The 27,728-nt window shown below is 67.4% G+C and overlaps 1 protein-coding gene across 2 annotated transcripts in view; it reads left to right on the top strand.

The window, feature by feature from the left end:
* The first annotated feature begins 3,331 nt into the window (after nucleotides 1-3,331).
* Nucleotides 3,332-27,728, top strand: part of LAMA5 (laminin subunit alpha 5) — a 45,774-nt gene continuing 21,377 nt past the window's right edge. For both annotated transcript variants that reach the window (XM_038572779.1, XM_038572778.1), the window contains exons 1-22: nucleotides 3,332-3,663; nucleotides 7,825-7,977; nucleotides 16,347-16,464; nucleotides 17,147-17,265; nucleotides 17,364-17,534; nucleotides 17,611-17,708; nucleotides 19,241-19,356; nucleotides 19,503-19,621; nucleotides 19,710-19,800; nucleotides 19,967-20,101; nucleotides 20,185-20,247; nucleotides 24,791-24,931; nucleotides 25,013-25,150; nucleotides 25,247-25,381; nucleotides 25,466-25,600; nucleotides 25,683-25,820; nucleotides 26,237-26,289; nucleotides 26,521-26,626; nucleotides 26,738-26,790; nucleotides 26,897-27,002; nucleotides 27,280-27,379; nucleotides 27,470-27,626. In XM_038572779.1, coding sequence (XP_038428707.1) covers nucleotides 3,352-3,663; nucleotides 7,825-7,977; nucleotides 16,347-16,464; nucleotides 17,147-17,265; nucleotides 17,364-17,534; nucleotides 17,611-17,708; nucleotides 19,241-19,356; nucleotides 19,503-19,621; nucleotides 19,710-19,800; nucleotides 19,967-20,101; nucleotides 20,185-20,247; nucleotides 24,791-24,931; nucleotides 25,013-25,150; nucleotides 25,247-25,381; nucleotides 25,466-25,600; nucleotides 25,683-25,820; nucleotides 26,237-26,289; nucleotides 26,521-26,626; nucleotides 26,738-26,790; nucleotides 26,897-27,002; nucleotides 27,280-27,379; nucleotides 27,470-27,626 — 2,757 coding nt within the window. In that variant the 5' untranslated portion in view covers nucleotides 3,332-3,351. The remainder of the gene's footprint in view (nucleotides 3,664-7,824; nucleotides 7,978-16,346; nucleotides 16,465-17,146; nucleotides 17,266-17,363; nucleotides 17,535-17,610; nucleotides 17,709-19,240; nucleotides 19,357-19,502; nucleotides 19,622-19,709; nucleotides 19,801-19,966; nucleotides 20,102-20,184; nucleotides 20,248-24,790; nucleotides 24,932-25,012; nucleotides 25,151-25,246; nucleotides 25,382-25,465; nucleotides 25,601-25,682; nucleotides 25,821-26,236; nucleotides 26,290-26,520; nucleotides 26,627-26,737; nucleotides 26,791-26,896; nucleotides 27,003-27,279; nucleotides 27,380-27,469; nucleotides 27,627-27,728) is intronic.

Here is a 27,728-nt window from a genome sequence, read left to right as displayed (position 1 = left end):
GCTGCCCACGTTCCCGCCAGCTGGGTTCCCTGGAGGGGCATCAGAGCAGCCCTCAGAAAGGGAGCACCCCCACTCCCGACCAGGGCGCGGGCCACTTGGCAGGCCCTCTTCCCACAGAGACACACTTCCCTAGTGGGCAGCGGGGCCTGTAGGCCTCCCTCGGCCGAGCTGCGGGGCCTCCTCCCCTCACACCGGATTCCACGCTGCCTGCAGCCTCTCGCAGGGGTGTGGGCCGGGCCGGGAGGTCCAGCACAGCTGCCTGGCACCCGTGTGACCTGGGGCACGCGTGTGGACAGAGTCGGCACCCCAGGCCCCTGCTTCCCAGAGAGGCCGGCTCCAGAGTTCAGGCTCAGGCTGACGCAGGTGTGCCCTGCACACACACACACACACACACACACACACACACACTCATCTGCCCAGAGGATGGGCTGAGCAGGGGGCTCCTGGGGATGCCTCTGAGCCGGGGGAGGGGCCTGCCCTGGGGGCCAGAGGTCCAGGCCAGGAGGACCCCCACACGCATCTCCATCTCCGACCTCCTCAAGTCCCAGTTCCCCTGCGGCTGGGTGCAGAGGGGCCTGGCCGGTGCTGGTCAGAGTTGGGCGGGAGGAGGAAGCCAGGCTCTTCCGAGCCCGCCCCTGGAGCTCACTCCTCGGATAATCTGCCCCTCCCCCACCCCGCCCCTCCCCCACCCCCACCCTGGACAGAGGGATGGAATGCCGGCCCCTGGCTGCCCGCCCCCTTGCAGGGGGACACTTCCTCATGGGCCAGCGTCAGCAGTGCCCCATAAATGTGGGGGGAGGAAATGACTGACCAAGTCCTTCTTCCTTGCTAACTTGCCCTCCTGACTGACCCCCAGTTTTGGCCTCAGTTTCCCCACTTATAAGAAGGAAATGTGGCCGGCCGGCCTGGGAGTCAGGAAGCAGGGAGATGGGCCACTTGGGGGTGACTGGCTGGACACGTGGGCAGGGGCTAAGGTGGAAGAGATGCCTCCCCGCCGGCCCTGCCCACCTGCCCCCAGAGGCCCCTCCGTGAGGCCTGTGCAGCCTGGCGGGGGCAGCAAATCCACCCTCCACGCCGCCCCCTCCCCGGGCACACCAGCTGGCACGGGGTGGGGGCACAGGGTGGGCACATTCTCCTCTGCCCATCTCACCCCCCCACTCCCAGCCACCAGTTGCTCCGGGGGCAGCTGTCTGCCGGGAAGCGTCTACCCGGATTAATTAACCCTCCCCGCACCGGGCGCCCCGGCTGACGCGGCACATTCTCTGGCAGCCTCTCCTCTCTCCCGCCTGCTGGGGCCTCGGATGGCGGAGGCCTGGCCGCTAGGGGGCTCAAAGGGCACCCACCCTCCCCCTCTGCCGCCCCCAGGGACGTGGGGGAGCTGACCTGGGGTGAGGGTGTGGGCTGGGAGGCTCCCTAGCTATCAGGACCCCGAGCTATCAAAGGGGGGCCAGGGTCCAGAGCGCAGTGCAGTGATGCGCAGGGGAGGACCTCTGGGCAGGAGGGGGGACGGGGTGGGGACAGGTCAAATTCCCCATCTGGGAACTCTGCTACTGCCCAGAGGTGGCTTCCATCTGTCCCTCGCCAGGGATCATAAATTAGCTCTTGTGCTGGCCTGTGGGCTCCGGGACTCCAGATTACCGCCCCCCACCGACTCCCGCCCACCCTCCGGGCCAGCTCCTCCCCCACTCAAACCTTCCCCTACAAAGGTAACCGCCTCCTTCCGCTCCCCCAGGTAGAACTAAAAGAAAAGTTACGAAATCCTCCCGGCGGGCTGGAGGGTCATCCCCACCGCGTATTTCCTAACTCAGAGCAGAAAGGGCCGCCAGCTCCTTGAGAAACAGGACCTGCCAGAGGCCAGGGATGGCCAGGGGGGTGTAGGTGGTGGTGCAACCCTCCGGAAGGGCCGCAGCCGCAGGACCCCACTGGGACCAGCTGGCCGCCACCCCATGCACTCATTTCACCCGCCACCAGGCCTGTCCCGGGGGTCCCACGTGGGACATACACCCAGCTGGCCTAGCTCGGAGAATTGCGGGGAGCTGCCAGCCCAGCAGCTGCACATGCCCCCCTCACCCCCCAGGCTCCCCATGAGGCCGCTGTGGGCTAGGAGCCGGAGGGGAGGAGACCCAGTGGCCACAGCCCCCCTGAACACAGAAACAGCTGGGACACAACCCTGAGCTCCGGCCTCTGGGTCCTGTGTCATTTCCCAAGCATCCTCCGGCAAGCGGGGGCCTGCCCAGCAGGGGGAGTGGCCCCGAGCGGGAGGGCGGGAGGGCTCGCAGGCTGGCGGGCACCGAAGATGGTGGAGTCCATGGCTCCAAGCACAGGCACCTGGGGCACCGGGGCGGGCTCCCAGCCGGCCACCGCGCTCAGGGGCTCGCGGGTCCTTTGCAGCCCGTCTGCCCAGCGCCCGCCCGCAGGCTCTGAGCATCCTCCCTTGGCCCCGGGGCCCGCAGTGGGCACCTGTATCTGAGGCCCTGGGATCCGTTTCCCTATTTTAGAATAATTAAAAGCCGAGTCTGTGCAGGGGGGAGCTGGCAGGGTGGAATTGGAGCCAGAGGGGATCCCTGGGTGGCTCAGGGGTTTCGCGCCTGCCTTTGGCCCAGGGCAAGATCCTGGAGTCCTGGGATCGGGTCCGCGTCGGGCTCCCTGCATGGAGCCTGCTTCTCCCTCTGCCTGTGTCTCTGCGTCTATCATAAATAAATAAAAAAATAAGGTAAAAAAAAAAAAAAAAGGAATTGGAGCCAGGGACGCATGGGGTCCCCAAGCCGGGCCTTTCTATCCGGCTGTAGTTCCGACTCCCTCGGCCCCCAGGCAAGGCCACTTAAGGCTGGTGGGAGCGCACCGTCACCTGCACAGTGGGGCCGACCCGGGGCGCCGGGCAGGGGCAGAGCGAGCCCGGGGCCCGCGGGAGGCTGCACAGGGTCGGCGGAGGTCCCCGGAGCGGTCCGGCTCCCGCGGGGCAGGCGCCCTGGGCTGAGCCGGCCGGGCCCTTGGAGGGGCCTGACTTGCCGCCGCAGCGCCCGCCCCGGGGCCGCCGGGGGCGCTCGGCCGCCAAGAGGTGCCCGAAGTTAGGGAAACAAAGAGCGGAGCCGCGGGCTGGGAAGAGCCGCCGGGGCACCGGGGCGCGGGGAGGGCGCGACCCCACAGCCTGGCCCCGGGCCAGCAGGTGCCCCTTCCCGGGCCGGCGCGCCGGGGTCCGAAGGGTTAAGGCCCGCGGCCGCCCCTCCCCGGGGCGCGGGGCTCGGGCGCCCGGGCGGGCCGGGGCGGGGCCTGGCGTCCGCGGGCGGGGCGAGCCGAGCGGCCGCCGCACTCCCGCCGGGCTCCCGCGGCGCCGAGGTCCCGGGAGCGAAGATGGCGAGGCCGGGCGCGCGGCGGGGCGCGGGGGGCGCGGGGGGCGCGCGGGCCGGGGGCGCACGGGGCGGGGGCGCGCTGCTGCTGGCGGGCCTGGCGCTGCTGGGCGCGGCGCGGGCGCGGGCGGCGGCGGGCGGCGACCTCAGCCTGCACCCGCCCTACTTCAACCTGGCGGAGGGCGCCCGCATCTCCGCGTCGGCCACCTGCGGGGAGGAGGCCTCGGCGCGCGGCGCCCCGCGCCCCACCGAGGACCTCTACTGCAAGCTGGTGGGCGGCCCGGTGGCCGGCGGGGACCCCAACCAGACCATCCAGGTGAGCGCGGCCCGGGCGGGGGCGGGGGCGGGGGCGCGGGGCGGGGGCCTGGCCGGGCGCCCAGGTGCGGACCGGCCCGGGCCCGCGCTTCGGGACGCGGAGGGGACCCGGCTCGGCTCGGCCTGGCGGCTCCGCGAGGGAGGCGCGCGCCCCCCGGTGAAGGACCCCGGCGGGGGAGGGGGCGCCCGCTCCGCCTTGCCCGGGACGGGCCGGGACCTGCCGGGCGGAGGGCGCGGGGCGGGCGTTCCTCGAGTCTGGGGCCAGACCTGCAGGCTCTCCCGCCCCAGCAGAGGGTGAAGTGGCTCCTCCGCGTCTGGGGTGACGCACCCTCCAGGTGTGCGGGGTGGCGGCCAGCAGGGGTGTTTTTAACCGGGGTGGGAGCAGATGCAAACCCAGGCAGCAGCTCTGCCCCACAGGTGCGAGGGCGGGGGGGGGGGGGGGGGGGGGTTCTGTGGGCCTCAGTCTCCCTGGGGAGATGGGGTTGCAACCCCTGCAGACCCCCCGGAAGGCGGGCCCACCCGGCCATGAGTCTGTAGGTGCGAGTGGGTTAGGTGGCATCACCTGGCAGGGACACCTGACCAACAGCAGGGCTGTGAAGACCCTCTGGACTTCGGTTGAGTGTGGGATCCCGTGAGGCCCCTTGGCTGGTGAGGCCTCCTAGGTTACCCTTGGAGGGGGGCAGGGTCGGCGCCAGGGGCTCCTTCACACCCATACTAGGCCCGTCGCCCCACCCCTGCCGAGCCTTAGGAAGAATGGGGGCCCCAAGGCAATTGTAACCTGAGTCATCACCCTCCTATTGAAGAGGCAGGGGAAGGGGAGGAGGGCACTTGGAGGCGGATTAGCCAGGGTGGGTGACTACCGGAGGAGCCTCAGCTGGAGGAGCCTCAGCTGGACCCCCTGCACTGCCTGCCCGCCGCTGCCCTGGGCCCCGCCACGTGGGGAGGAGCGGAGCCCAGCAGGGAGCTGGCGCCACAGAGCCGTGCCGCCCATGGGCTCACCTGTGTGCTCCATCTGAGCCCAGCGTAGCTGGACGTTCAAGCCCACATTTCAGATAGGGAAACTGAGGCTCAGAAAGCTGCACTGTGGACACCTGCTGCAACCCCCACAGCCAGGCCAGGAGCCGGCTGGGGCAAGTGGTGACAGCCTGACCCAGCTGCCACCAGAGGGTCTGGGTGGTGGGAAGGAGCTTGTGTGGGTGGGGGTGTCCAGAGCTGCCGCACGGGGGGCCGGCCGGGCCCTGGATGCCCGTCTTCCCAGCTCTCTGGGCCCTCTCTGAGCTCGCACCAGCGCCGCCGCCTGGATCCCTGCGGGCTTCCTTACTGTGTTTAGAGGAGCAGCCTGGGGCCCCGGGGCCAGAGCCCCTTTCCTGTGCTTCGCCCTACGGGTGCGGCTCCTCACCTGCAAAATGGGCACAGTGCGAGAGCCCGCATCACCTGAGGCCGTGAGCTTGGGCTGAGGAGCCCGGGAAGCCACGGGCTATGCAGCGACTGACCCAGTGACTGACGCTGACAAACATGGTGTCACAGGGGAGGGAGCACGGGGGAGGGTGCTCCTGAGTGAGCCCTGGAGCACCAGCACCCCTGCCCCCACAGCTCAGGGTTGGGCAGGAGAGGGGAGAGCCGGAAGCTTCCACTGTGGCCCTCATCCGGAGGCCGCCAGGTGTGCAAGGATGGGCACTAGCTGCTGGACACTAGCTGGACAGCCGCGTGGCCCCGGGGGACAGAGGACCTGCTCACTGTCTTGGCCTTTAAGGCGCTGCCGCCAGGCCCCAGCTGGAGCCGAGGGGCTGGGGCAGGAGGGGCCGGGGAGGTGACGCCCACGTCCTCTGTGTCCCAGGAGCTCAGTCTTGGGCTAGCACGGGCCTGGGGTCTCAGAGGATGTGGGGCCTGAGCAGAGGGGCTAGCAGCTCCCCGGGCCCCCGGAAGAAGGGGGCAGAGGCTAGCGGGGTGTCCCATGTGGGGCCTGCTGTTTGGGCGAAGTGGTCCTGTGGGCCCCGGAGCAGACAGAGGGCCCCGGGGACATTGCAGCGCCGTGACCTCAGGTGGGCACTGCAGGAATTCCGGGCTGGCCCTGCGCCCCGCAGGGGAAGTCGGGGGCTCAGCTACCGGCCTGGTGACTCACGGGGAGGGGACGTCCTTACCGTTGCTCCCTATTTCCTTACTCTGTTCCTGGCAGGACCCTCTGCGGCGGAGGGTGGAGGGAGCTTGGTTCCCCCAGCACTGTCCACTGTGATCTAGGTCAGGGTGACAGCCGGCCGGGAGGCCCATGTCACCAAGAGATGCCCACTGTCACCTTTCATGGGGACTAGAGTCACTTCTCCTTGAGTCTCTGGGTGGGCCCGAGCAGAAAGTTTCCTGGGCCCGTGCACCCAGCTTCCGCCTGGGCTTGCTTGGGGGGTCAGGGGTCTGACCACAGGCGGCGTTTTCTGGAAGGCCCACGTCCTGTAAGTCCTGTAAGGTCTGCTACCACCCTCGGCCCCCCAGGCCCCTGATGGCTCACACCCATGTTTGTGGTGCTTCCAGCAATCCCTTGGGCTCCTCCTCTGTTTATCCTGGGAGCCAGAGCCCGGCTTCCGGTCTGGGGGTCACGTTTGAGCTAGGCAGTGGAGCCTGCGCGGAGTATGCTCCTTTCCCGGCTCCACTCCCCAGGTGTGGCAGCTTCGGGGGGGGGCAAGGTAAAGGGGGGGCAGCCCCCCCCGAGCTCTAGGCCCCTGGGGGGGGGCAGTAAATTGAGAATCACTAAGAACTGGAGAATTTCAGGTCTGTGATAGGATGAAGAAAGGAGGGTGATGCGTGGGGGTCGGCGGGTTAGCTGCCTGGGTGGTCTAGAGCTCTGGGCCCCCGCGCAGGAGGTGACATCTGAGCTGAGACAGGACAGCAGACGAGAGCCCAAAGCCCGCTGGCAGGAACAAGGTCTGAGACAGGGCGACCCAGAGCACCTAGCACAAGGGGTCCTGGGAGCCTGCTGCGTGGGCGGCTGGGTGCCCGGGGCCGGCGCATGTGGTCTCACCGGGCAGACCCGCCTTCGTGCAGTTGTGGGGTGTCCGTGGCCACCAGGCCTGGGAGTGGGGGAGCAAGGGATCTCCCACGCTCCCACCTCCAATTCCTAGGACGAGGTCTGGCCCCCTGGGAAGTCGGGAGGGGTGGGGCAGCCACATTTCCCAGACGCGGCCTCTGGGGCCTCCGTCAATGCCAAGTCCCAGAGGGCTGCCTTTGTGTGCAGAGGGATGGCAGGTCTGGTTTCCTCCGGGGTGGGGGTTGGGCCTCTGCTCGGCGGGCGGCCAGGGCCCAGCTCTGCCCACCCACCCCCCGCTGCCCCCCACGCCCCCGGGCTCCCAGCACCTGCTCCTCCCTGCTAGGGACAGGCCTCCAGCAGGTGGCTGGTCCGTGACAGAAGCAGCTGCCAGGCCCCGTGTGGGATCCGTTCATCTTGCTGTGGCCAAGGCAGGTGCCAGCGTTACCCCCACTCTTCGGATGGGGACACTGAGGCTCATCGAGCCGTGACTTGGCCTGGTCCCAGGGCTCGGAAGCGCCAGAGCCGGGAGGTCCAGGCCTCGCCTGGGCAGCCTCCACTCCGGGGCCTCTCCCCACAGGCTGCCGGAACGGCTTAATTCCGACTCTCTGGAGGCCCTAATCCAGGCTCTGGGTGGGAGCCTGCCACCAGGGTTGTGGGGGAGGGGGCCTGCCGTCCTAGCCACCTGCGCCCCTCCCTGCCTGGTGCTCCCTGCCTGGTGCTCCCACCCTGGTGCTCCTGGGCCTTCCGTGCAGGAGTGTGACGTCCCCCTGGAGCGGCCCTGTCCCTCGCGGTGCCACTGGCCTGTGTGGGGTGTGCTCCTCGCTTCTTCCCGGCCCCGGGCCCGCAGGGGTAACCCATCTGCCTGGAGCACACCCTCCACTTGCAGTGTAGGTCTCAGATGCCACCTCCTCCGAGAGGCCCGCAGGGATTTTCCCACTGAAAGAGGGTGCTCCCCTCCTTCCCTACTCCCCATTTCCCCCACGAGGCCTGTGGCCGTCTTTCCCACGAGCGGTATCCCCTGAGTCCAAAATGTAGTGGGCCCTCGACGCGTGCTTGCTGAGCAAACGGGGGAGCGGTGGGCGAGGGGGGGCGGTGGAGGCCCGTGTGGTGGTGGGAGGGTGACCCTGGACCATCCGACCCCCCCAGGGCCAGTACTGCGACATCTGCACAGCCGCGAACAGCAACAGGGCGCACCCCGTGAGCAATGCCATCGACGGCACGGAGCGCTGGTGGCAGAGCCCGCCACTGTCCCGGGGACTGGAGTACAACGAGGTCAACGTCACGCTGGACCTGGGCCAGGTAGGGTCCTCGCCCCTGCGGCCGGAGCTCCCCCTGCTGCGTGCAGGGGAGAGGAGGGCGGAGCGGCGCACCGGGTGGGGGTTAGGGAGAGGGGTGGCTGGTGGGTTGCGGAGGGGGTTAGGGAGAGGGGCGGCGGCTGCGGCGGGAGGCCGGGTGTTTACTTGGAGGAATTCCTTCGCGCAGAGCCTGGCGCTGCCTGGCGGCCGTGGGAGGGGCCCCAGGAACGAGGCGGCCTTGGAAGTGGACATTCCTGGAATACCTGCGCTGGGGGGGCACCTTGGGGTTAGGTGCGCCTGGGGAGGCCTGGGCTCTGTGTGCCCCTTGGCCCTTGACGCCCTGGGCAGGGGGAGGGGGCAGGCGGTTCTCAGTGACCGAGGAGCCGGCGTGTTGGATGTGGCCGAGGTCGGACTCCCTCAGGCTACGTCCTGCTCCCAGTGGCCTCCGTCCTGCTCCCAGTGGCCTCCGGGCCCCTCCAGGGACGGGCCAGCAGTCACGCTGCCGCCGGGCTGCGGTGGGGGCAGGTCGAGGAGGCCGAGCCGGGGAGTGGCCACCACCAGGCCTGCAGGACCCTCCCGTCCCGGTGACCTGCGGTGCCTCACTGAGTTTGAGTCAGGACCGGGTGCCGTGAACCCCCTCACTGGCCTGCTACTGCCACCAGCTGGGGACCCATGGGCAGGGAGCCCCCCGCCCCCCAGCTCCTTCCCCCTGCACTTTGGCTGCCTCTCCCTAGGGCACAACAGCCAATCCTGGGCCCAGGCCACCTGCCGGGATCTGAGCCCACTCCCCTCACCACCCACCTTCTCCCCACCAGGCCTGTGGCCCCAGGCTGGAGGGGCAGGGAGTCCCCAAATCTGCCCACGGGCCCGTCCTTCCAGCAACGTCCCCACCTCTCCTAACGCCATCAGGGCGACAGCGGGATGGAGGTTCAGCAACGGCAGACGCCCACCGGGTGGTTCACCTGGATGGAGGCAACCCCAACTGTGAAAGGACTTGGAGGGGAGACGGGTCCTTTCCAGCCGTGTTGGAGGGAGAGCGACTTACCCACACACCTCTCCCTCCCCCCCCTCCTCTCCCTCCCCCACCCCTCCTTCCTTTTTTCTGCCCACTGGAGTCTCTTTCCACCCCCATCCCTCCCTGCCTCCTCTCCAGGGGCCGCTTGGATGGGGCTGGGGGACGAGGGAGGACAGCCCCTGCCCGCCGATGTGCTGTGGGGTCGGGCAGGGCAGATGGACCCAGTTTCGAGCTCTGTGGGTGACAGAAATCTTCCTGGGCATGTTTCCTGCCGAGACGGGCTCCCAGAGGATTTTCCACATGCTCCTCACCCCCGTGGAAAGGGAGCTCGTAGCCTCTGAGCTGAGCCACCGAGGAACGACAGGTCCCTTCAGGGTGCACCTGCTTGCTGGGGTTGGGGATGGAAACCGGGTCCATTGGTGCCCTGTTGGGGAGTAGAGAAGCCCCACATAGGGTAGGAAGAGGACCAGGGAAGGTTCTGGGCAGTAGAGACCACTGGGGCTGGAGCACCAGAGGATGTGTTTGGGGGTCTAGAATGTGGCCCTTGTAGCGACCGGGTCTGAGCCCTCAGGACCCCTTTGTCTGGTGGTGTCCTGAGGATGGCCCCAGGGCAGGACCCGTGAGCCCACTTCCTGGTGCAGACAGGGTGACAGGCTGAGCCAGGGGGGCCTGGCCAGGCCAGCACGGCCCAAGGGCCAGAGCCTGGGATCCTGGCCGCGTACGGGGTTTTCCTACTTTGGGGCCAGGCAGTCCTCTGAGGCATGGTCCTGGGGTGGGGCTGGGCTTCAGTCAGGAAGCGAGGCTGAGCGGGCAGTGGGTCTGGGCACACCCCCTGTGGCGGGCAGCCAGCAGCCTTTGTTCTGGGATCTGGAGCGGATTCCCCGGGAAGGGGGAGGAGGCAGCTGGCACTGGGCATCAGGGGGCCTTCCTGCCCCCAGGAGAACAGAAAGGGGGCAGGTGGGCTGCGTGACAGCTCCCAGCTCATGCCTGATGAGTGGGCACCGGGAGGGTAGGGCTTGGTCCCCGAGGTGTCCGTCTGCCTGGGGTGTGGGGGCCCCAAGGAGCCTGCTCCCTCTTGCCCTGAGTCACCTCTTGTCCCCTGTGGTCTTTTCCGTCTTATGGTAGGCGGGGGACGGTGGAACCGCCTTCCTTCCCATTTTGCAGATGGAGAAACTGAGGCTCCGGGACAAAGTCCTGGCTGGGACGGGCAATGGGGAGCCCCGGGCCTTGGCTCCCTGCCCTGCTTGTCTGTGGACCTTGGCCGGGAACCCTCAGACCTGAGAGAACCAGGCTGTTGGCCGGACACTGCTGGGTGCCAGCCCCAGAAGTGGGTCTCCTTCAGGGGTGCAGGAGGGGGCCCCACACGGAGTCCCAGGGACCTGCCGGGGGGTCCTCCTGGGTCCTCCTGCCAGCCTGAGCCTCCCCTTCCCTGTACCCGGGGCAAGGCGGGTGTCGTCTCTAACCGCCCGGGGTAGATCCTGGCTCATGAGAGCTGCCCCGACCAGGGGCTCCACCATGGGGTCCCAGCCCCCTCCTCCCCCGCCTCCCCTGCCCAGGGGTCTTTTTTTTTTTTTTTAATTTTTATTTATTTATGATATCACAGAGAGAGAGAGAGAGAGAGAGAGAGGCAGAGACACAGGCAGAGGGAGAAGCAGGCTCCATGCAAGGAGCCTGACATGGGACTCGATCCCAGGTCTCCAGGATCACACCCTGGGCTGCAGGCGGGGCTAAACCGCTGCGCCACCGGGGCTGCCCCCTGCCCAGGGGTCTTAAGGAGCTGGGCAGAGCTAGCTTGGGCTTGCTGTGGGGTGGGGGCTCTGTCCCTTGGCAGACGTCCCCTGGGGCCTGGCCATGGAGGAGGGACTCTCCCCGGCGGTCCCCTCCCTTACCTGCCCGCCGTAGGCACACTGCCCACATCTGGCTTCAGGTGGGGAGTGCTGACCCCCCCAGCTGTTCTTCCCCTGCGATAGGGCAGGGCGGCCCTAAGTCTTAGCCCTGAGAGGCCAGGTATGGCGGGGGAGCAGGGCGGAGGGGGACCGGGCCCCGGCATCGGGGGGTAGGCCGGGGTGGTTGAGGACTAGAAGTGCCAGGCTCAGGAGTCTGTGCCCTGCTTGGGGGGGCAGCAGGGAGACAGGACACCAGATGGGGGTGCCGGGGAGCAAAGCTTGGGCACAGCTGCTGACCGTGGGCAGTGGGTGAGCCCCCCCCGGCACTTGGGGAAACTGAGCCGGTGTGGAGGACCAAGACCCCGGGGTTGGGCTTGGCCACGGCCCGGACGTGTGAGCTGTGCCTCCTGTGGACGCGGGGACGAGAGCCCCTGCGTGTGGGCGACATGCCTTGGCCAGGGCCCCAGAGCGCACTGGCTGCCGGGCTCTTAGGATCCCCGTGCAGCCCTGCCCTGCCCGCCCCGGGTCTAGGCGGCTCGCCCTCGGACGCCGGCCGGCTCGGGGCTCCCTGGGCAGGCCTCCGGGTCCCGGTGTGCCTGCGGGCCTGCCGGCTTAGGAGGCTGCGGCCGCTGGCCTGGCGTCCTGGCCCAGCTGGGCACGCGGCCATGTGGCCACCACCCTGGCAGCGTCAGCGGGGTTGTTCAAGGGAAGTGGCAGGAAGTCTGGCCCAGGCTGGCCAGGCTCTGGTTACGCAGCCTCTGGAGCCAGGACAGGTGCGGGGGCTGGACCGGACGTGGGCCCTTGAGCTGGGCTCCCTGGGGGAGGACGCTGGGGGTCCTGGTGGCGTCCCTGGGGTAGACGTCCCCAGGTCAGGCCCACTTCTCATGAAAATGAGCAAGACCCTTTGCTCAGAAGACAAGGGGCCAGAGGGGCCACCCGTGTCCAGGCCTGGGGGCCGTTTGTCCCCTGCCCTGCGTGGCTCCTCTGTGCGACGCTTGCACGCGGCCGTCCCAGCGTCTCTCCTCACCCTGGGCACGCACACCTCCCTGCCACCTCCTGTGTCCCCGCCAGGCCCTAGCAGCCCCCAGAGCCTCCTGTTTTCTGGGTTTCAAACCCCACGCGTTGGTCTCCCGTAGGGTCACTCACTGAGACTAAATTGTTTAGGTTTGGGGGCTCCCCCTGGGATAAACTCTACTTCCTGTGGCCCAGGATTGACCATCTGGTCTGACCTGGGCCAGGCTGCAGGGAGGAGGGGACAGGGCAGGGAGCTCGGGGCTGGGGCCGGGCCTGAAACCTTCAATGCTGGAGGCCCGAGACAGCCCTTGGAGGGTGGGGGGGTGGGGGTGTGTGTCCCTGAATGGCCCCCGGCCCAGCGCTGGCGAGGTGCTAAGCCGTGCAGGACACTTGTCTTCCACTCTGCCCAGTGGGCTCCTACACACCTGTCGGAGGCCCCCCATGGTCCCCTCCACCTCTCCACCCTGCTGTGCACACCCGTGCGCCGGGCACCCCGACCAGCAGAGCGAGCCCTGAAGCCACCGAGCATCCTCCGCATGTCCCAGTTGTGCCTTCCTGCCCGTGGTGGCTTCCCACCCCCTGCCCCTCCTGGCGCCGGTCCACGAGGAGCCTGTGCTCAGGGCCCCGATCCCGTCGTGCGGATCCCGTCATCCCGTCGCGGCGTGCGGCCGGCTGTGCTTGTTTAGGCAGCGGGGGGCTGGAGGACACGCGCCTGCCCCGGCCCCGCCGGCCGATTTGTCTTCGTCGCTGCCCGGGTTTCCAGATGGGGTCTGTGCTGGGAGGTGGGCAGACATGGGGCCGGGGGCCCTGAGGGTGGTCCCACAGTCTGGGGGGAACCCAGGAGGTCTGGGTGCCCCCGGGGCTCACTCCAAGGGGAAGCCCGGACGCCTGTCTAGGAGGGGCTTCCTGCCTCCGCCCGGCCGCAGCCTGGGACCCTGGCCCGGCCCGGGAATCGGCACGGGCCCTGCTTCCTGTGGGGCCAGGGCTGAGTCACAGACTGCCCGGTGATTCACACCGCCCAGCCCGGCGGAGGGGGCGGGCTCCCTCCTCCCCCGGGACCGGGGCACGAGGGCCGGCCCGGGTCTCCCCAGCCCCAAGGTGGGCCAGGGCGGGGTGTGCCCATCACGGCCCCGCCCTTGGTGATATGGGCGCCTGAGGCCACGAGGTTGCTGACCAGCTGCCCCCCCTGCCCCCTTCCCATCCCTGGGGGCGTCAGAGACCCCCACGGGGCCCGTGGCACCAGTCTTCTTCGTGGGCTCTCCCCTTGTCCAGAACCCGGCCCTGGCCCTGCACACTGTGCGGGGTGGCTTCGGGGCCTCTGCGGCACCCCTGCTGGGTGGCTGCCCTCCCCCCCGGGGTAGGTGGTGTCCGCCTGCTGGGGGCCCTTGGAGCCATCCCACCACCTTGAGAGGCACTGTCCCTGAGCCACACACCTCTGCTGTTTGTCTTCCTTCTGCCTCTGTCCCAGGAGGGGAAGTGACTGCCCAGGACCACACAGCCCCCTTGATGCCTGGGAACCAGCCCCCCGCCCTCTGGGCCTCCTGCCCTGGCCCCAGCCCCCATCAGGCAGCGGTCTCCGGGGCCTGTCCCCCTCCCGGGGAGGCCTGACCCTCCGTGGCCAGGCTGGGTGTGGGGGCCGGGGGTGCGGTGGCCGAGAGGCAGGTCCGGCTGCTGTGCTGGAGACGTGCCGGCCCCCAAAATAGCCAGATTTTTAAAAATAACTCGAGAGGCTTTTGTTTGGCTTTTGCTTTAAAAGACATTTTTTTCCTGCTGCACAGAACTTTGTAGCAGCGGGAAAGGTCAGCCCCAGTTGGCAGCGGAGCTGAGCAGGCGGGCCGGTGGGGGAGGGCCGAGTCCAGGAGGCCGGGGCCGCTCCGCGCCCCAGGTCACGTCCAGGGCGGCCGTGCGGTCCTGGCAGCCGGGACCGCGGGACAGGGGGGGACCGCCGGGTGCGTGGGGGTGGCCGTGTCGGGCCCCTCTGTGACAGACCGGTGCCTGGGTGGCAGACAGGTGGACGCAGGGCCTTCCCTCCAAGCGTCCCAGGGTGCTGTGCACGGGGGCGGACGTTTCCCTGCCGCCCTGGTGCTGCCCTATCAGTGCGTTCAAATCAATATTTGTGCAAGTGCTCTCAGCTGGGAAAAATGCGACCAGCCGCCGACCCGGGGGAGGGACAGCGCTGGCCAGCGGAGGGGCAGCCCGGTGGCCTCGCTCGGGGAAAGGCGGGGGCGGGTCCCCGGGGGCTTGGCGGGAACCTTTCATTTCCTCGGGGCTTTGGCGGGGGCCTAACCGCTGCGCCCCCCCCCCAGCAGCCTGTGGGCGTCTCGCACACGCCCAGGCCCTGCCCTGCTGTGCGCCCCTAAACACCCGTCCTGGCATATGGGGTCCCTTGCGGTCCCCGGGGCTCCCGGTAGTGCCTGAGGGGTGGCCAGGGTGCCAGGCTGGGTGTAGGGTCCATAACCCCAGGCCCTGAAGCCCCTCCCCCGATGGGCAGGGCTACATAGATGATGACCTCAGAGCCTGGCTGTGGGTGAATAAGCTTGTGCCCCCCCAGGCTCCCCCAGAGGCGGCTCTTGGCTTGAATTGGGCCTGTCTCTGCAGACGCCAGGCCTTCTGGGAAGGGCAGGACTCAGAACGGGCGTGTCAGGGGCCCGGGACCTTCCCTCCCCCGCACCCCATTCTCGCCTTCTCTCCTGGGATGACCACAGAGGCCTCAGGTTGAGGGGGGCTGGGGGTTGACTGTGGGCCTCGGGCAGCCCTGAAGAGGCCCCAATGCTCTGGGATCGGCCCAGCTGGTCTGGGGCAGCAGGTGCCAGAGAGGACCTGTACCTGGGGCCGGTGGGGCCCCACGGAGGGTGCAGTGGGGGCTTGGAGCCTGATGTCACCCTTGAGGCTGGTGCACACTTCACTGCCCACCTGGGGGTGCCCCTGGGAGCGGGGCGGGGGTGTGGGCGCCCCTCCCTGGCCCCGAGGTGGCACATCGGCCCGCTGTGTGTGCCCATGTCCGGGACCTCCCACTCCTTCTGAGAGCCCTCCCAGTGCAGACCGGGGGTGTCCCGAACCCCGCTGTCTTCCCTGTCTGGTTTCCTTGGAGCCCAAACGGGCCCAGCCTGGACGGTGGCCTGCCTGCTTTGTTCTCTTGGCTTCGGGGCAGAGGGCTGGGGGCGGGGGCAGCACTCACAGGCCCTCAGGGCTGCAGGGCCTGGAAACCACCGTCCCTCCCCTGAGGTCATCGTGTCCGGAGGCTGAGGCTGGGGTGGGTGCTGGGATGCCACCCCCGGAAGTGTGCGTGCAGGGCACAGCAGACACGCACGACTGGCCGTGTGAGGGTGGGCCTCCCAGCCGGCCGGCTTCGTCGTCCAGACGGTGGACTGTTCCCAGTGACCTGGGGCCCCTCCTGGGATCTGTGGCCCAGGGCTGGGGGCTCTGGGCGCTGATGGGAGAACCCCTGGCCGTGTGCCACATCCCCAGGGAGCTGGATGAGGGGTACCTTTGGCAGCGAGAGCCCAGTTCTGGCGCCTGGGAGGGTGCTCCAGCCTCTGGGGGGCAGCCGCCTCTTGGAAGGGCCCCTTAATTACCCCTCCGTGCATGCAGTGTGGATGGGCTATAGTCGGGGCTTCCGTGAGGAGACTGCCCGATAGGGCTGGGGGGCCGAGGCTAAGGCCTGCTAGGTTGCAGGGCCGGGGGACGGTCGACAGAGGAGGGACCTCACCAAGCCCCCTGGGCACAAGTCAGAGGGGCGTCGGGGATGCTGACCTCTGGGCAGGAGGAGGTGAGAGGCAGCCATGAGCACCCCCTGGGGCCAGGGACAGGACGCAGCTTCGCCCTCCCCTGCCCGGGGCTGCCCCGACGTGCCCTCCGCCTGCGATGCTCCAGCCTCCAGCTCCTGGGCTGGCAGGCTCCCCCCGGCCCAGCTCTGAGGGGGCTCATTCCCCAGTGTGTCTACCGCAGGGGGCCTCGGTGGCCGGGGGCCGGTCAGGGGGAGAGGGGGCAGGTCCTGAGTCAGCCCCGAGGACGATGAGGGGGGTGACCGGGGTACGGCTGGGGCGGGGACCCCATCCTGGGAGCTGCCGGCTGTGTGCGGAGGCCAGGCTCCCGTGGGAGCTGGGGCCAGCGTCTGGCCGCTGCCCGGACCGGCCACCAGAGCTTCAGGGGCAGTGGGGCACCTGCGGTGGACACCGGACAGGCTACCCCCAGCTGCCCCTTCCATCCCAGGCCTGCCGGCCTGAGGGACCCCTGCGCCTCTGGGGCAGGGGTGGAGGGAGGCACCCCCAGGCCCGGGGGGGTGGGGTCCCTGGTGCGGGCCTCAGCAGCCCCGGGTCTGAGTGAGCGGGGGCTGCTCCCTGAGCCGGCCGGGCCCCAGGAGGCCAAGCCCACGGATGGCCGAGAGGGCGAGGAGAGCCCAGCCACGGGGCGGGCGGCCCCTCTGCCCAGCGCGGCCGACACCTCTCCGCCCCGCAGGTCTTCCACGTGGCCTACGTGCTCATCAAGTTCGCCAACTCGCCTCGGCCGGACCTCTGGGTGCTGGAGCGGTCCACGGACTTCGGCCGCACCTACCAGCCGTGGCAGTTCTTCGCCTGTGAGTCTGCGGCAGGGGCCGGCCAGGGGCGTCCCTGGGGTGGGCGGCCGTCACCAGGCTCTCAGGGTCCCCGCCGGCCCGGCCGGTCCCCCCGCACGCCCGCCTCCCGCATGCGTTCCTAGAGGCAGGTGCCTGTCGTGACATGGGGCACAGCTGGGCCCAGGGGCTGGTGGCGCAGGAGGCTCCGGGGCCGCCCCGTGGCTCCCTCCAGGCCAGCTTTGTGGTCCGGCTGCTTCTGCGGCAGCAGAGGGAGCCGGGTGGGCGGCGGGACCTCCGTGACCTATCACGGTGATGGGGAGCCTGGGTCACACGTCCCCGAAAACTGCATGGGCAAGGGTGAGGGTGGGGCAGCCCTCTAAAGGGGAGTCGGAAACGGTCCCCCAAGGTCGGGGATGAGGAGGGCCATCGGGGGGTGGGGGCGCCCGTTCTCGGCAGAGAGGGCGGGTGTGGCGAAGCCGGGAGGGTCCGTCCGTGTGGGGCGGCCACGTTCAGACCTGCCGGGCTCTGGGGCTCCTGCCTGCACCCCGCCATGCCCTCCGGGGGTGGCCTCTCCTTCGGCCAGGAGCCTCACTCTTTTTGCAACAAAACCCTGTGGGGTCGGTGGGGCGGCCCATGGGGGTGCGGCGATGTTCGAGAGCCTTCCCGGGGCCCTGCACCCTCACCCTCCGCCCGGTTCCCGCAGCCTCCAAGAGGGACTGCTTGGAGCGGTTCGGGCCACAGACGCTGGAGCGCATCACGCGGGACGACCACGTCATCTGCTCCACCGAGTACTCCCGGATCGTGCCCCTGGAGAATGGCGAGGTGGGCCCCGGGGCGGCACGGGGGCGGGGCGGGGCCTGCTAGTGCGGCGCCGGCCGCTCCCTGGCCTGACCCTCCGCCCGACCCTCTGGCCCACGCAGATCGTGGTGTCCCTGGTGAACGGGCGCCCTGGGGCCATGAACTTCTCCTACTCGCCGCTGCTGCGAGACTTCACCAAAGCCACCAACATCCGCCTGCGCTTCCTGCGCACCAACACGCTGCTGGGCCACCTCATGGGCAAGGCCCTGCGGGACCCCACCGTCACCCGCCGGGTGAGCCACCGGCTGGTGGGCACGGGGAGGCAGGCTGGGCTGGGGGGGGCGCGGCGCTCACCGGCCGCGGGTGCAGTACTATTACAGCATCAAGGACATCAGCATCGGCGGCCGCTGTGTGTGCCACGGCCACGCGGACGTGTGCGATGCCCAGGACCCCGCAGACCCCTTCCGGTGAGGCCCCGCCCCCTGCCTGTCCTCATCCCCTTCCCAGCTCAGGGCCGCCCTGGGCCGGGCCCCAGCCAGCTGCCTCTCCTGTCCCGGCGAAGCCAGGACCCTGGGCGGGGGAGTCAAGGACCTAACTGGCTTGCCTGCCCCTTCTGGAGGGTTCTAGGAGCTTCCCTTGGTGCTCCGCACGTTTACTCTGCGGCGTCGGGGAGCGGACGCGTTTTCTGTTGCTCAGGACTTTGAGAGTGTGTGTCGTGAACTCAGGCCCTTTCCAGGCCATCAGCTCTGCCTGTCGGCTCCCCCTTGTACCTCTTTTCTTCCGGAATCCCGTTCCATGGACGGGACCTTCCTGCGGTTTCCTGTGCCCCCCGAGCTGCTCCTGCATCCCCCTCCCCATCTCCTGAGCTGCCTCGGGACCAGCACTCCGGTCACAGATCCTCCAGCTCAGTGTAGCCCGACTGCTGCCTTTAATTCCAGTGATTTTATCTTCGTTTATCCAAGTTCCCATTGGTTCCTTGGCCACACCTCCCTGTATTTTAGAGCAACACATTTTTGAGGTTTTAGACGCCTTAAACATTCTTATTTTACAGTTTCTACTACTTGCTCCCAAGCTCCTGGGGTTGGGTCCTGCTGACCATCGTGTTGGCGGGCCTGGCCGCCCGTGGCCCCACCGCCTTAGCCGCCCCTCGTCTGTGGCCTGGCTGGGGACGGTCACTCGCGGGGGCCTCTGCTGCCCACTGTAGGGTCCCGCAGCCTGGCCCCGCTCGGGGTATTTCTTGTGCCCTGACTACGTGGACGGCAGAGCCAGACGCGGCGACCCAGTGGCACAGGCTGAGCTGGGGTGAAGATGGGCCTGCTCCCGGGGCCGCCGCCCCTGCCTCCTCTGCCCTGGGGGCCTTCAAGGCACCGCTTGCAGGGCAGCAGCGTGGACTCCCAAGGCCCCGCAGACCCTGGGGGGGGGACAGGGCTCGAGCCGTGTGCTCTGGGGCCTGGGTCTCCATGGGCTGGCTTCGGGGCCCGGCTCAGGGCACGCCCAGCGCCATAGCTGGGTGCTGGCCCCGGGTGCTTGTGGAGGCGTGTGGCGGGTGGGGGCTCCCAGCGGTAGGTGGCTGCAGCCTCGGTCCTCAGCTGCGGCCCGCTGGCCCCCGACCCCAAGCCGGCCGCAGCCGCTCTCCAGGACGGCAGGCAGGATCCGGGCCCTCCGACTGGCGTCCGCCCCACTGCAAGGGGAAGCAGTTCCTGGCCCCTGGCCCCTGGCCCCTAAGGAGGCGCCCTGGACGCCCGGGGGCGTCTGGCTGAGCTCGTGCTGCTACGTGAGCCGGCCCTTGGAGCTGGCCCAGGGAGCCGGGGCGAGGAGGGATCCGCTCCAGCTCGGGGACCCGGGGCTGCAGGCTGACCACCCAGGGCCCCTGCCCCAGCCCTGCCCTGCCCGCCGGCATGTGTCCCGTCCCATCCCCCAGCCCTGGGGAGGCCGTGCGTGGCCCATGGTGCCCCTCTGGGTCCACAGCGGAGCCCCTCCCGTCCCGTTGTCCCCACAGGCTTCAGTGTGCCTGTCAGCACAACACGTGTGGGGGCTCCTGTGACCGCTGCTGCCCCGGCTTCAACCAGCGGCCGTGGAAGCCGGCCACCACCGACAGTGCCAACGAGTGCCAGTGTGAGTGCCCGCACGCGGCTCGCCCGGGCCCGTTCTGGCCATCTGGTGTTGCCACGCCCGGGGTCCCTGTGGTTCGTGAGTCGTGCCCCGGGTCCTGGCGAGGCGGGGTCCCGGGGGCCCCTGAACATCTGCCCCCTTCTCTCCAGCCTGCAACTGCCACGGCCACGCCCACGACTGCTTCTATGACCCCGAGGTGGACCGGCGCAACGCCAGCCAGAACCAGGACAACGTGTACCAGGGCGGTGGCGTGTGCATCGACTGCCAGGTGGGGAGGGGGCTGGGGGGCTGGGGGGCCGGGGCAGGGCCCCAGGTGCAGGCCGCCGTCCCGCGCTCACCCGTCCTGTGCCCCCCAGCATCACACCACCGGCATCAACTGTGAACGCTGCCTGCCCGGCTTCTACCGGGCCCCGGACCACCCCCTCGACTCTCCCCACGCTTGCCGCCGTGAGTGGGGTCGGCCCGGGTGGGGCCACGGGGTGTCCCGAGGCTCCAGCTTCCCGTGCCCCGGGGGCCCTCGCGCGGCTCTGGGAGGCCCCGCCTGGCTCTCATGCCCCTGCCCTGTCCTGGGGCCCTGGGCTCGGGGTCTCACGACTCCCCGGCCCCTGCCCAGGCTGCAACTGCGAGTCGGACTTCACGGACGGGACGTGCGAGGACCTGACCGGCCGCTGCTACTGCCGCCCCAACTTCACGGGGGAGCGTTGTGATGCGTGCGCCGAGGGCTTCACTGGCTTCCCGCACTGCTACCGTGAGGGCGTCGGCCTGGGGGGACCTGGGGGTGAGTCCGGGGGGGCCTTCGGGCCTGCTGACGCGTGCTGTCTCCTCCCTCAGCGGTGCCCTCCTTCTCCCCCAACGACACCGGGGAGCAGGTGCTGCCGGCCGGACAGATCGTGAGTAAGTGTCCCCGAGGCCCCCGTCCTGCCCTGGACTCCACGAGAGCAGTGGCCGGGGGGGCCCCACGAAGGCCCCGCAGAGAGGGAGGATTTGTCGCGGTTACTCTAGTTTCGGTTCTAGTGTTTTTCTGCAAATCCCGCGTATCGGTGCTAGGAACCCTCCGAGAGGACGGGTGAGCATAGAGCGGAACAGAAAGGTGCCCGGAGTTGCGCCGCTTTCAAGCGATGGCTCTCCCCACAGCTGGGACCTTCCGTGTGCTGCACACGGTTTTGGGCCAACGTGGTGGGTGGGTGCCGTGGTCACTGCTTTGTGCTTCCGCCCGCCCCGGTCCTGTAAACACGTCACCTCATGGTCCGTGTCATCGCACAGATGCAGTATCTCATCAGTCACCCCCAGTTGTTGGAAATTTAAGTTCTTTCCAACTTAAAAAAAAAACCGCTACAGTAAACATCCTTGCAGCTCAAACTTTCCATAAATTCTCGATAATTTCTGTAGAACAATTTCCTAGAAGGTTCTGAGTCACAAGATGTGCGTGTTTGGGGACATTTGTGGCCGTAAGTTGCCAAATCTCTCAAAAGAGAGAAATAGCGTGCAGCGTAGTGACATCCGCGGCATCGGCAGGCGCAGATGTCCTCGCCGTGGGCACCTCCCACGGACTGTTGGCTGAGCTGGCAGGATGCTCACCCCCTCACCCCCGCCCCGTGTTTCTGGAACCGGGCTCGTGTTTCAGGGGACGTTGTGTCAGTCCGAGGGGCAGGCGGTGTCCCTTCCTAAGGGCGTAACCGTGCGTTCGACAGCTGGCGGTGTCCTGGTTAGACGGCATTTGACGTTTGGCATCTTGAGCGTTTCTTTGACGCATCTGTAAGGTTGGATCTTCTTTCAAGTGTCTCTTGACCTTTCGGCTGTTTTCCCGGGGACCCGGTTGTCGGGGTGTTCGCCCACGCGTCTGTCCGCGCCCGCCTCTCCCGGCCCCATGTCTTCAGGGCTCTTCTCTTCCGTGCCGGTGTTTTAACCCTCTTGTGTGGTTCTGTTGAGGGCGTGCTTGCCCCTGACTCAGTCGTACGGAGGTGGCGTGCCCCGAACTCAGTCTCCCGCCTGCCGGCCTTCGACGGTCTCTTCTCTGCCTGTAATCGTCGGCTTTTCATCGGCGGCATCGATGGGGGTGGGCAGGCTTGTTCCAGAAAGGGCCAGATGGCGCTTGCTTGCTTCCCACGCTGAGGACCAGGCGTCCTGCCTTGGCTCTCGAGCTCTGCCGTCGCGCTGTAGCTGCCGAGTGGCATCGACCGCGTGGACGTGCACGGGCCTGGCCGTGTTCCGATAAAACTTTATTTACAAAGCAGCCAGAGGAGGGGATCCCTGGGTGGCTCAGCGGTTTCACGCCTGCCTTTGGCCCAGGGCGCGATCCTGGAGACCCGGGATGAGTCCCACGTCGGGCTCCCTGCATGGAGCCTGCTTCTCCCTCCTCCTGTGTCTCTGCCTCTCTCTCTCTCTCTCTCTCTATGTCTATCATAAATAAATAAATAAAATAAATCTAAAAAAAAATAACAAAGCAGCCAGAGGAGCCCGGGACTGTGGTGTGCTGATGCCGGGCCTCAGTGCTGAGGGGCCCCGTCCCCCCCGCGGCCCAGGGTCGGCGCCCAGAACGGCCCACGGCTGCGCTGATCGTACCGGGACTTCTACGCTAACTGCACCCGTGTGTCTGCGTTGGTGACGGAGCCCGGTTGAAAGCCCTCTCGGTGGGGTTCTTGGGTGCGTGCCGTCTTGTTTTGGTTTTGTGATTCACCTTGAAAATACTTGGAAAATGACCCGTACTTGGTCACGCTCCACAGTGGTTTAAAAATCACAGGAATCACCCGTTTCTTTTTTCTTTTCTTTTTTAAAGATTTTATTTATTCATGAGAGATACAGAGAGGGAGGCAGAGACACAGGCAGAGGGAGACGCAGGCTCCATGCGGGGAGCCTGACGTGGGATTCGATCCTGGGACCCCGGGGTCACGCCCTGAGCCCAAGGCAGGCGCTCAACCCCCGAGCCCCCCGGGTGTCTCTGAATCACCCGTTTCTTAAAAGTTTGATAGAGCTTAGAAGGGCGTCTGGCCCTGACACGTGTTCAGTGGAGATCTTGGGTTACGGTTCTCGTCCCTTCCATGCTTGTTGTGTCTGTTCGTTCCCTAGCTCGGCTCAGTCCGTTTCAGTCATTTTTATTTCCTAGCAGATTGTGTCCTTTGGATTCGAAACGTATGGGTGTAACGTCACGCGCAGCATTCCATCGTGAGCTGTACGTTTCTCTTATCATCTGTTTTCGTTTCTTTCTTTCGTTTCCTCCCTTTATCAGACCTGTCGGAAGGTTGACGGGTTTATCGGGGTTTTCAAAATACGGCTTAAGAGTATCCCATCTATGAGAGCTACTGGGGTTTTTCTCTTTTTCCTTTGGGGGAGAGATTTTACTTCTTAACATAGAAAATGTTGAACTTAAAAAAAAAAAAAAAGAAAGAAAAGAAAATGTTGAACTAAAACCTTTAGATCCATCTGCTTCTTTCTTAAGGAGTCGAGGGGTGCTAGGTACTCGGCATCGTGCTAGCTCCGGGTGCGCGGCGTCGTGACTTGAGGATCGGGCACGCTGCAGAGCGGTCACCACGGCAGCCGGTTAACCCTTGTCACCACACAGTTACAGACTCACTTTTCCCTGTGATGAGAACTTTGAAGGCCTCTTAGCAACTTCCAGACCCGCCCTGGGCTGTGGTTGCGTCCAGGCGCCTCGCCCGGTCACGGCCACGCGAACTACGCGTCTCACGCCTGCACGTCTGTGCCCCCGGGTCTCCACCGCCGGCCCCGCGGCCACCAGCGGGTTCTCTGTTTCCGTGAGCTCGGTGTTTTGTGTCAGCGCTGGGTTCCCCACGTCAGTGAGGTCACGCGCGCTTGTCTCTTTCTGCTTCCCGCCGTTTCCTCACCGCTTTCGCGGCTTCCCGGGCCCAGTAGCTCCACTCTGTCTTCGTTGTTGACAAAATGGTGCAAAGTGTGGCTTGTCAACCAGGAAGGTGTCTGCAGACGGCGTGGCTGTCGTGACGGAGGGGGTGGCCTCGCACGCGGTGGGGGGGTGCTGGCCGTCACCTGGCCCAGGGCGCGAGCAGCGGCGTCCAGGCCGGGCCCGGGTTGCTGTGTGGCTGGGCCCCCCCGACGGCTGCGACCCAGGCTGTGGAGCACTTCGGTCTCCCCTTTCCTTTCAGCCTGCCCTGCCCAGAGGACGGTCCCTCGTCCTTTCCCGCCCTGTCTGATGGCTCTGCATCGCGGTCAGATCCGCTAGCCTGCAGTTTCTGCTCTTTGTCTTTGGAATTGGAGATTTTCTTCGCTTCTCACTTAGAACGTGACCCCTTCGAGAATGTTCCATGGCCATACAAAGGGGCCACATGTGCTGTGCGGGGCGCAGGTCCCCGTATACATCCACACGTGTTCAATATGCCCTTTATTTTTTTTTTTTATTTTTTAATTTTCTTTCAATATGCCCTTTAAACCCACACCGTCTCTTCTCTGTCCTCATCAGCCTCTGAGGCCAGTATCTTCAGCCTTTCTGTCCAGGGCAATGGTTTTGCCAGAACCTTCCAGCTGAGCAGTTTGGCCCTATGCACCTGGTGACCCCGTGGTCCTGCTCTGAGTGCATGGGGCTTCCTGCAGCTCCGGCGGGCCAGGCCCCCTTCCCTGCAGCGGCTCCCTGTCGTCCCACCGATGCTTGTGGCTTTGGGTTCTCCGGAATGTTCTGGGGTCTCCACGCTCTGCTCACCGTCTCTGCGCCGTGCTGTCCCTTCACGAAGCTCTCCGTGGCCCGTCTGGGTCCGTGGTTCAGGGAGCATCTTTTCAAGAGGACGTGAGTTGATTTTCCTTCAAGAGCCAAACGGAGGCCTCTGGTTCTGCCTCGTGAGAGTAGCCGGGGCGCGGGCAGGGCCGTGGCCGTCAGGCAGGGCTTGCTCCTGCTCTTTCTGTGTCATTGATCCTCCTGCGCAGGTGTTTGCCACCCGCGTTCTGCTGGGCAACAGGACGTGTTCCGGGGTTTGGTGATTTGTGCTTCCTTCCCGGAGGGTTTGCGAGTTCTGTTTCTCTCTGCTGGTCGGGCCTGGGGTCGCCCTTACGTTTGTGACAAACATCAAACCATCATTTTCTATAAATAACAGCATCCATGAGCTCTTTTTGTGCATCAGTTAAGGCGTTCAGCACGTATTTTTCTCCTCTTTTCTAACTGCACAATTATTTATAAAGATGACAGCTTTTTTGCCTCGTTATGGTTTTGTTTTTACATCTTGTCTGGTTGTATCGACGCCTGCAGTTGACTTCGTAGCTACATTATAAACAACTAATTGCATGTCCTCTGAGCGCCCTGATTCATTGCAGGCGCTTTTCCAGAGGCTTCGGCTCTGCCTTCTGGCCATTTTGGTCGTTTAGTTGTGTGAGTGCAGCACAGCAGTGTGAGGAGACGAGTTTGAGGCGGGCAGTGTCCTGTGGGGGCCTGGGGTCTGCAGGCCCCTGAGGCCCCCTCCCCTCCCTTTCCCCCCAGACTGTGACTGCAGCGCCGCCGGGACCCAGGGCAACGCCTGCCGCCAGGACCCGCGGCTGGGACGCTGCGTGTGCAAACCCGGCTTCCAGGGCGTCCACTGCGAGCTCTGCGCCCCGGGCTTCTACGGCCCCGGCTGCCAGCGTGAGTGTGGCCCCGACTGCCCTTGCGTGGACCCTGGGGGCCCGTCCCCTCCCCGACTGACACCACGTTCCCTCCCTGCAGCGTGCCAGTGTTCCAGCCCCGGAGTGGCGGACGGGGACTGTGACCGGGACTCGGGCCGGTGCACCTGCCGGGAGGGCTTCGAGGGCGCCGCGTGCGACCGCTGTGCGCCGGGCTACTTCCACTTCCCTCTCTGCCAGCGTGAGTGGGGCCTCCCCCGCGGGCGTGGGTGGGCGGGGGGCTTGGGGGACGGCCTGCCTGGCTCAGGGGGCCTCCGCGTGCTGCTTCGCTCCCCAGTGTGTGGCTGCAGCCCTGCGGGGACCCTGCCCGAGGGCTGTGACGAGGCTGGCCGCTGCCCCTGCCGGCCGGAGTTCGACGGCCCTCACTGTGACCGCTGCCGCCCGGGCCACCACGGCTACCCCGACTGTCGCGGTGAGCGGAGGTCTGGGGTGGGGCCCGGGTGGAGCCGGAGGGCCACCCACGAATGCCCAGGGCCTGACCCCGTGTCGCCTGCAGCCTGCACCTGCGACCCACGGGGTGCCCTGGACCAGCTGTGCGGGGCAGGCGGGATGTGCCACTGCCGTGCTGGCTACACGGGCGCCGCCTGCCAGGAGTGCAGCCCCGGCTTCCACAGCTTCCCCGACTGCACCCGTGAGTGTGGCTGCAGGGGATGCAGGGTGCGGAGGGCGGGCACGTCCCTCCCGCATGCCCACATCCTGCCTTCCTCACCTAGCCTGCAACTGCTCCGCCGAGGGGTCCCTGCACGCATCCTGTGACCCCCGCAGCGGGCAGTGCAGCTGCCGGCCCAGTGTGACGGGGCTGCGATGTGACATGTGTGTGCCTGGCGCCTACAACTTCCCCTACTGCGAAGGTGAGCCTAGTGCAGTGTGTGTGGCACGTGCCGCGTGTGGCCTCCCTGCGCTGTCGCCCTCGTGCCCACGACTGCCCACGTACCGTGTGCGCATGCGTGCTCTCACGTGATCCGGGGCGGGCGGGTTGGGCTGCCTGTGGTCCGTGCTTTGTGCAAGCGTGCCCTCACAGAGCCGCCCGTGCACAGCACGCATTCACACGCGTGTCCGTGCCGGCGGCCCTGGGGCGTGTTCTAACCGCTGTCTGTGGCCGTGGGGGGTGTGGGCCCTTGTGGGACCAGAGCCAGCAGGCACGCACATGTTTTCACGCCTGCTCACCCGGGTGGGAGGCATGGGTGCGGCTCCCACGCAGCCTCGGGTCCCAGGCACCCTCGGAGTCAGTGACCGACAGGTGACGATGGGCCGGGTCTCTCCACAGCTGGCTCCTGCCACCCTGCTGGCCTGGCCCCGGCTGGCCACCGCCTTCCCGAGGTAGGTCCCAGGCCGCCTTTGGTGGGGCCAGCCCATCGCTGCCGGGGAGACCGTCACTGTGATCACGTGCTCCGTCGCTTCGGCATCCTCGGGGCCCGTTTGTCCCCTGGCTGGTCCTCTGTCCCTGATGCGGGGACAGGCCAGAGATGGGGCCGGGTTGGGGCTGGGGGGCTGCGGGTTGTGGGTAAGAAGGCAGGGCCCGCCCGGACCCTCCGTCTCACCTCCTCCCAGGCGCAGGTGCCCTGTACGTGCCGGGCCCACGTGGAGGGGCCGAGCTGCGATCGTTGTAAACCCGGGTTCTGGGGGCTGAGTCCCGAGAACCCCGAGGGCTGCACCCGTGAGTCTGTGGGTTCAGGGTGTGCGGGGGCTGGGCAGACGCTGGGGGAGGGCCGCGCAGGGCGGTGAGGGCTGGCCCCTTGGAGTCCAGGCCCGCTCTCTTCTCCGCCAGGCTGCGACTGTGATCCTCGGGGCACGCTGGGCGGACTTACCGAGTGCCAGCCGGTGAGTCTGAGGGCCGAGCTGCCCAGGGCCCAGGGGCCCAGGGGCTGTGGGGCAGGCACGTCCAGACCCCCCCACGGCTGGGTCTCACCTTGCCCCTCGGCCACAGGGCGACGGCCAGTGCTCTTGCAAGCCTCACGTGTGCGGCCAGACCTGCGCGGCCTGCCAGGATGGCTTCTTCCGGCTGGACCGGGCTGACTACTTCGGCTGCCGCAGTGAGCGCCCCCTCGGCCCTCAGCCCACATTGGGGGGGCAAGGGAGGGACACGTGGGGCTGCTCCTGGGTGCTCTGGCCGGGAGGCAGGGAGGGACAGGGGTCTGCAGTGCTGCACCCCTGACACACCTCCCTAGCCGGTCCCGGTGCCCCGTTACTGTCCAAGCTGCGGGCCACCCCCGGGGGTCAGTGTGAGCTGGGTTCTCGGCGCCCGTGGCCTCCACAGCTGGCGGCCGGGCGGGGCCCAGGCAGCCCTGACCTTGCTCCCTCCCGCTGCAGGCTGCCGGTGCGACGTTGGTGGTGCGCTGGGCCAGGGCTGCGACCCGAGGACCGGCGCCTGCCGGTGCCGCCCCAACACCCAGGGCCTCACCTGCAGCGAGTGGGTGACCCCCTGCGCGGCCCCGGGGGGCAGGGGGCTGGTGAGGCAGCGGACCCCGAGGCCTGCCTCTGACCTCCCTGCCATGGCCAGGCCGGCGCGAGACCACTACCTGCCTGACCTGCACGACATGCGTCTGGAGCTGGAGGAGGCGACCACGCCCCAGGGCCACACCGTGCGCTTCGGCTTCAACCCCCTGGAGTTCGAGAGCTTCAGCTGGAGGGGCTACGCCCAGATGACGCCCATCCAGGTGGGCGAGGGGCCGCGCCTCCCCGACGGGGGCTGCGGGTTCCCCCTGGTTGGTGGGGAGGAGAGGGGCCCTTGGGGCCAGGGCACCGGCCACCCCGATTCT

The sequence above is a fragment of the Canis lupus genome, chromosome 24 (genome assembly GCF_011100685.1).
Source record: "Canis lupus familiaris isolate Mischka breed German Shepherd chromosome 24, alternate assembly UU_Cfam_GSD_1.0, whole genome shotgun sequence".
NCBI lineage: Eukaryota > Metazoa > Chordata > Mammalia > Carnivora > Canidae > Canis > Canis lupus.
The sequence above is the reverse complement of the archived record's forward strand: the minus strand, read 5'-3'. Positions and strand labels throughout refer to the sequence as shown.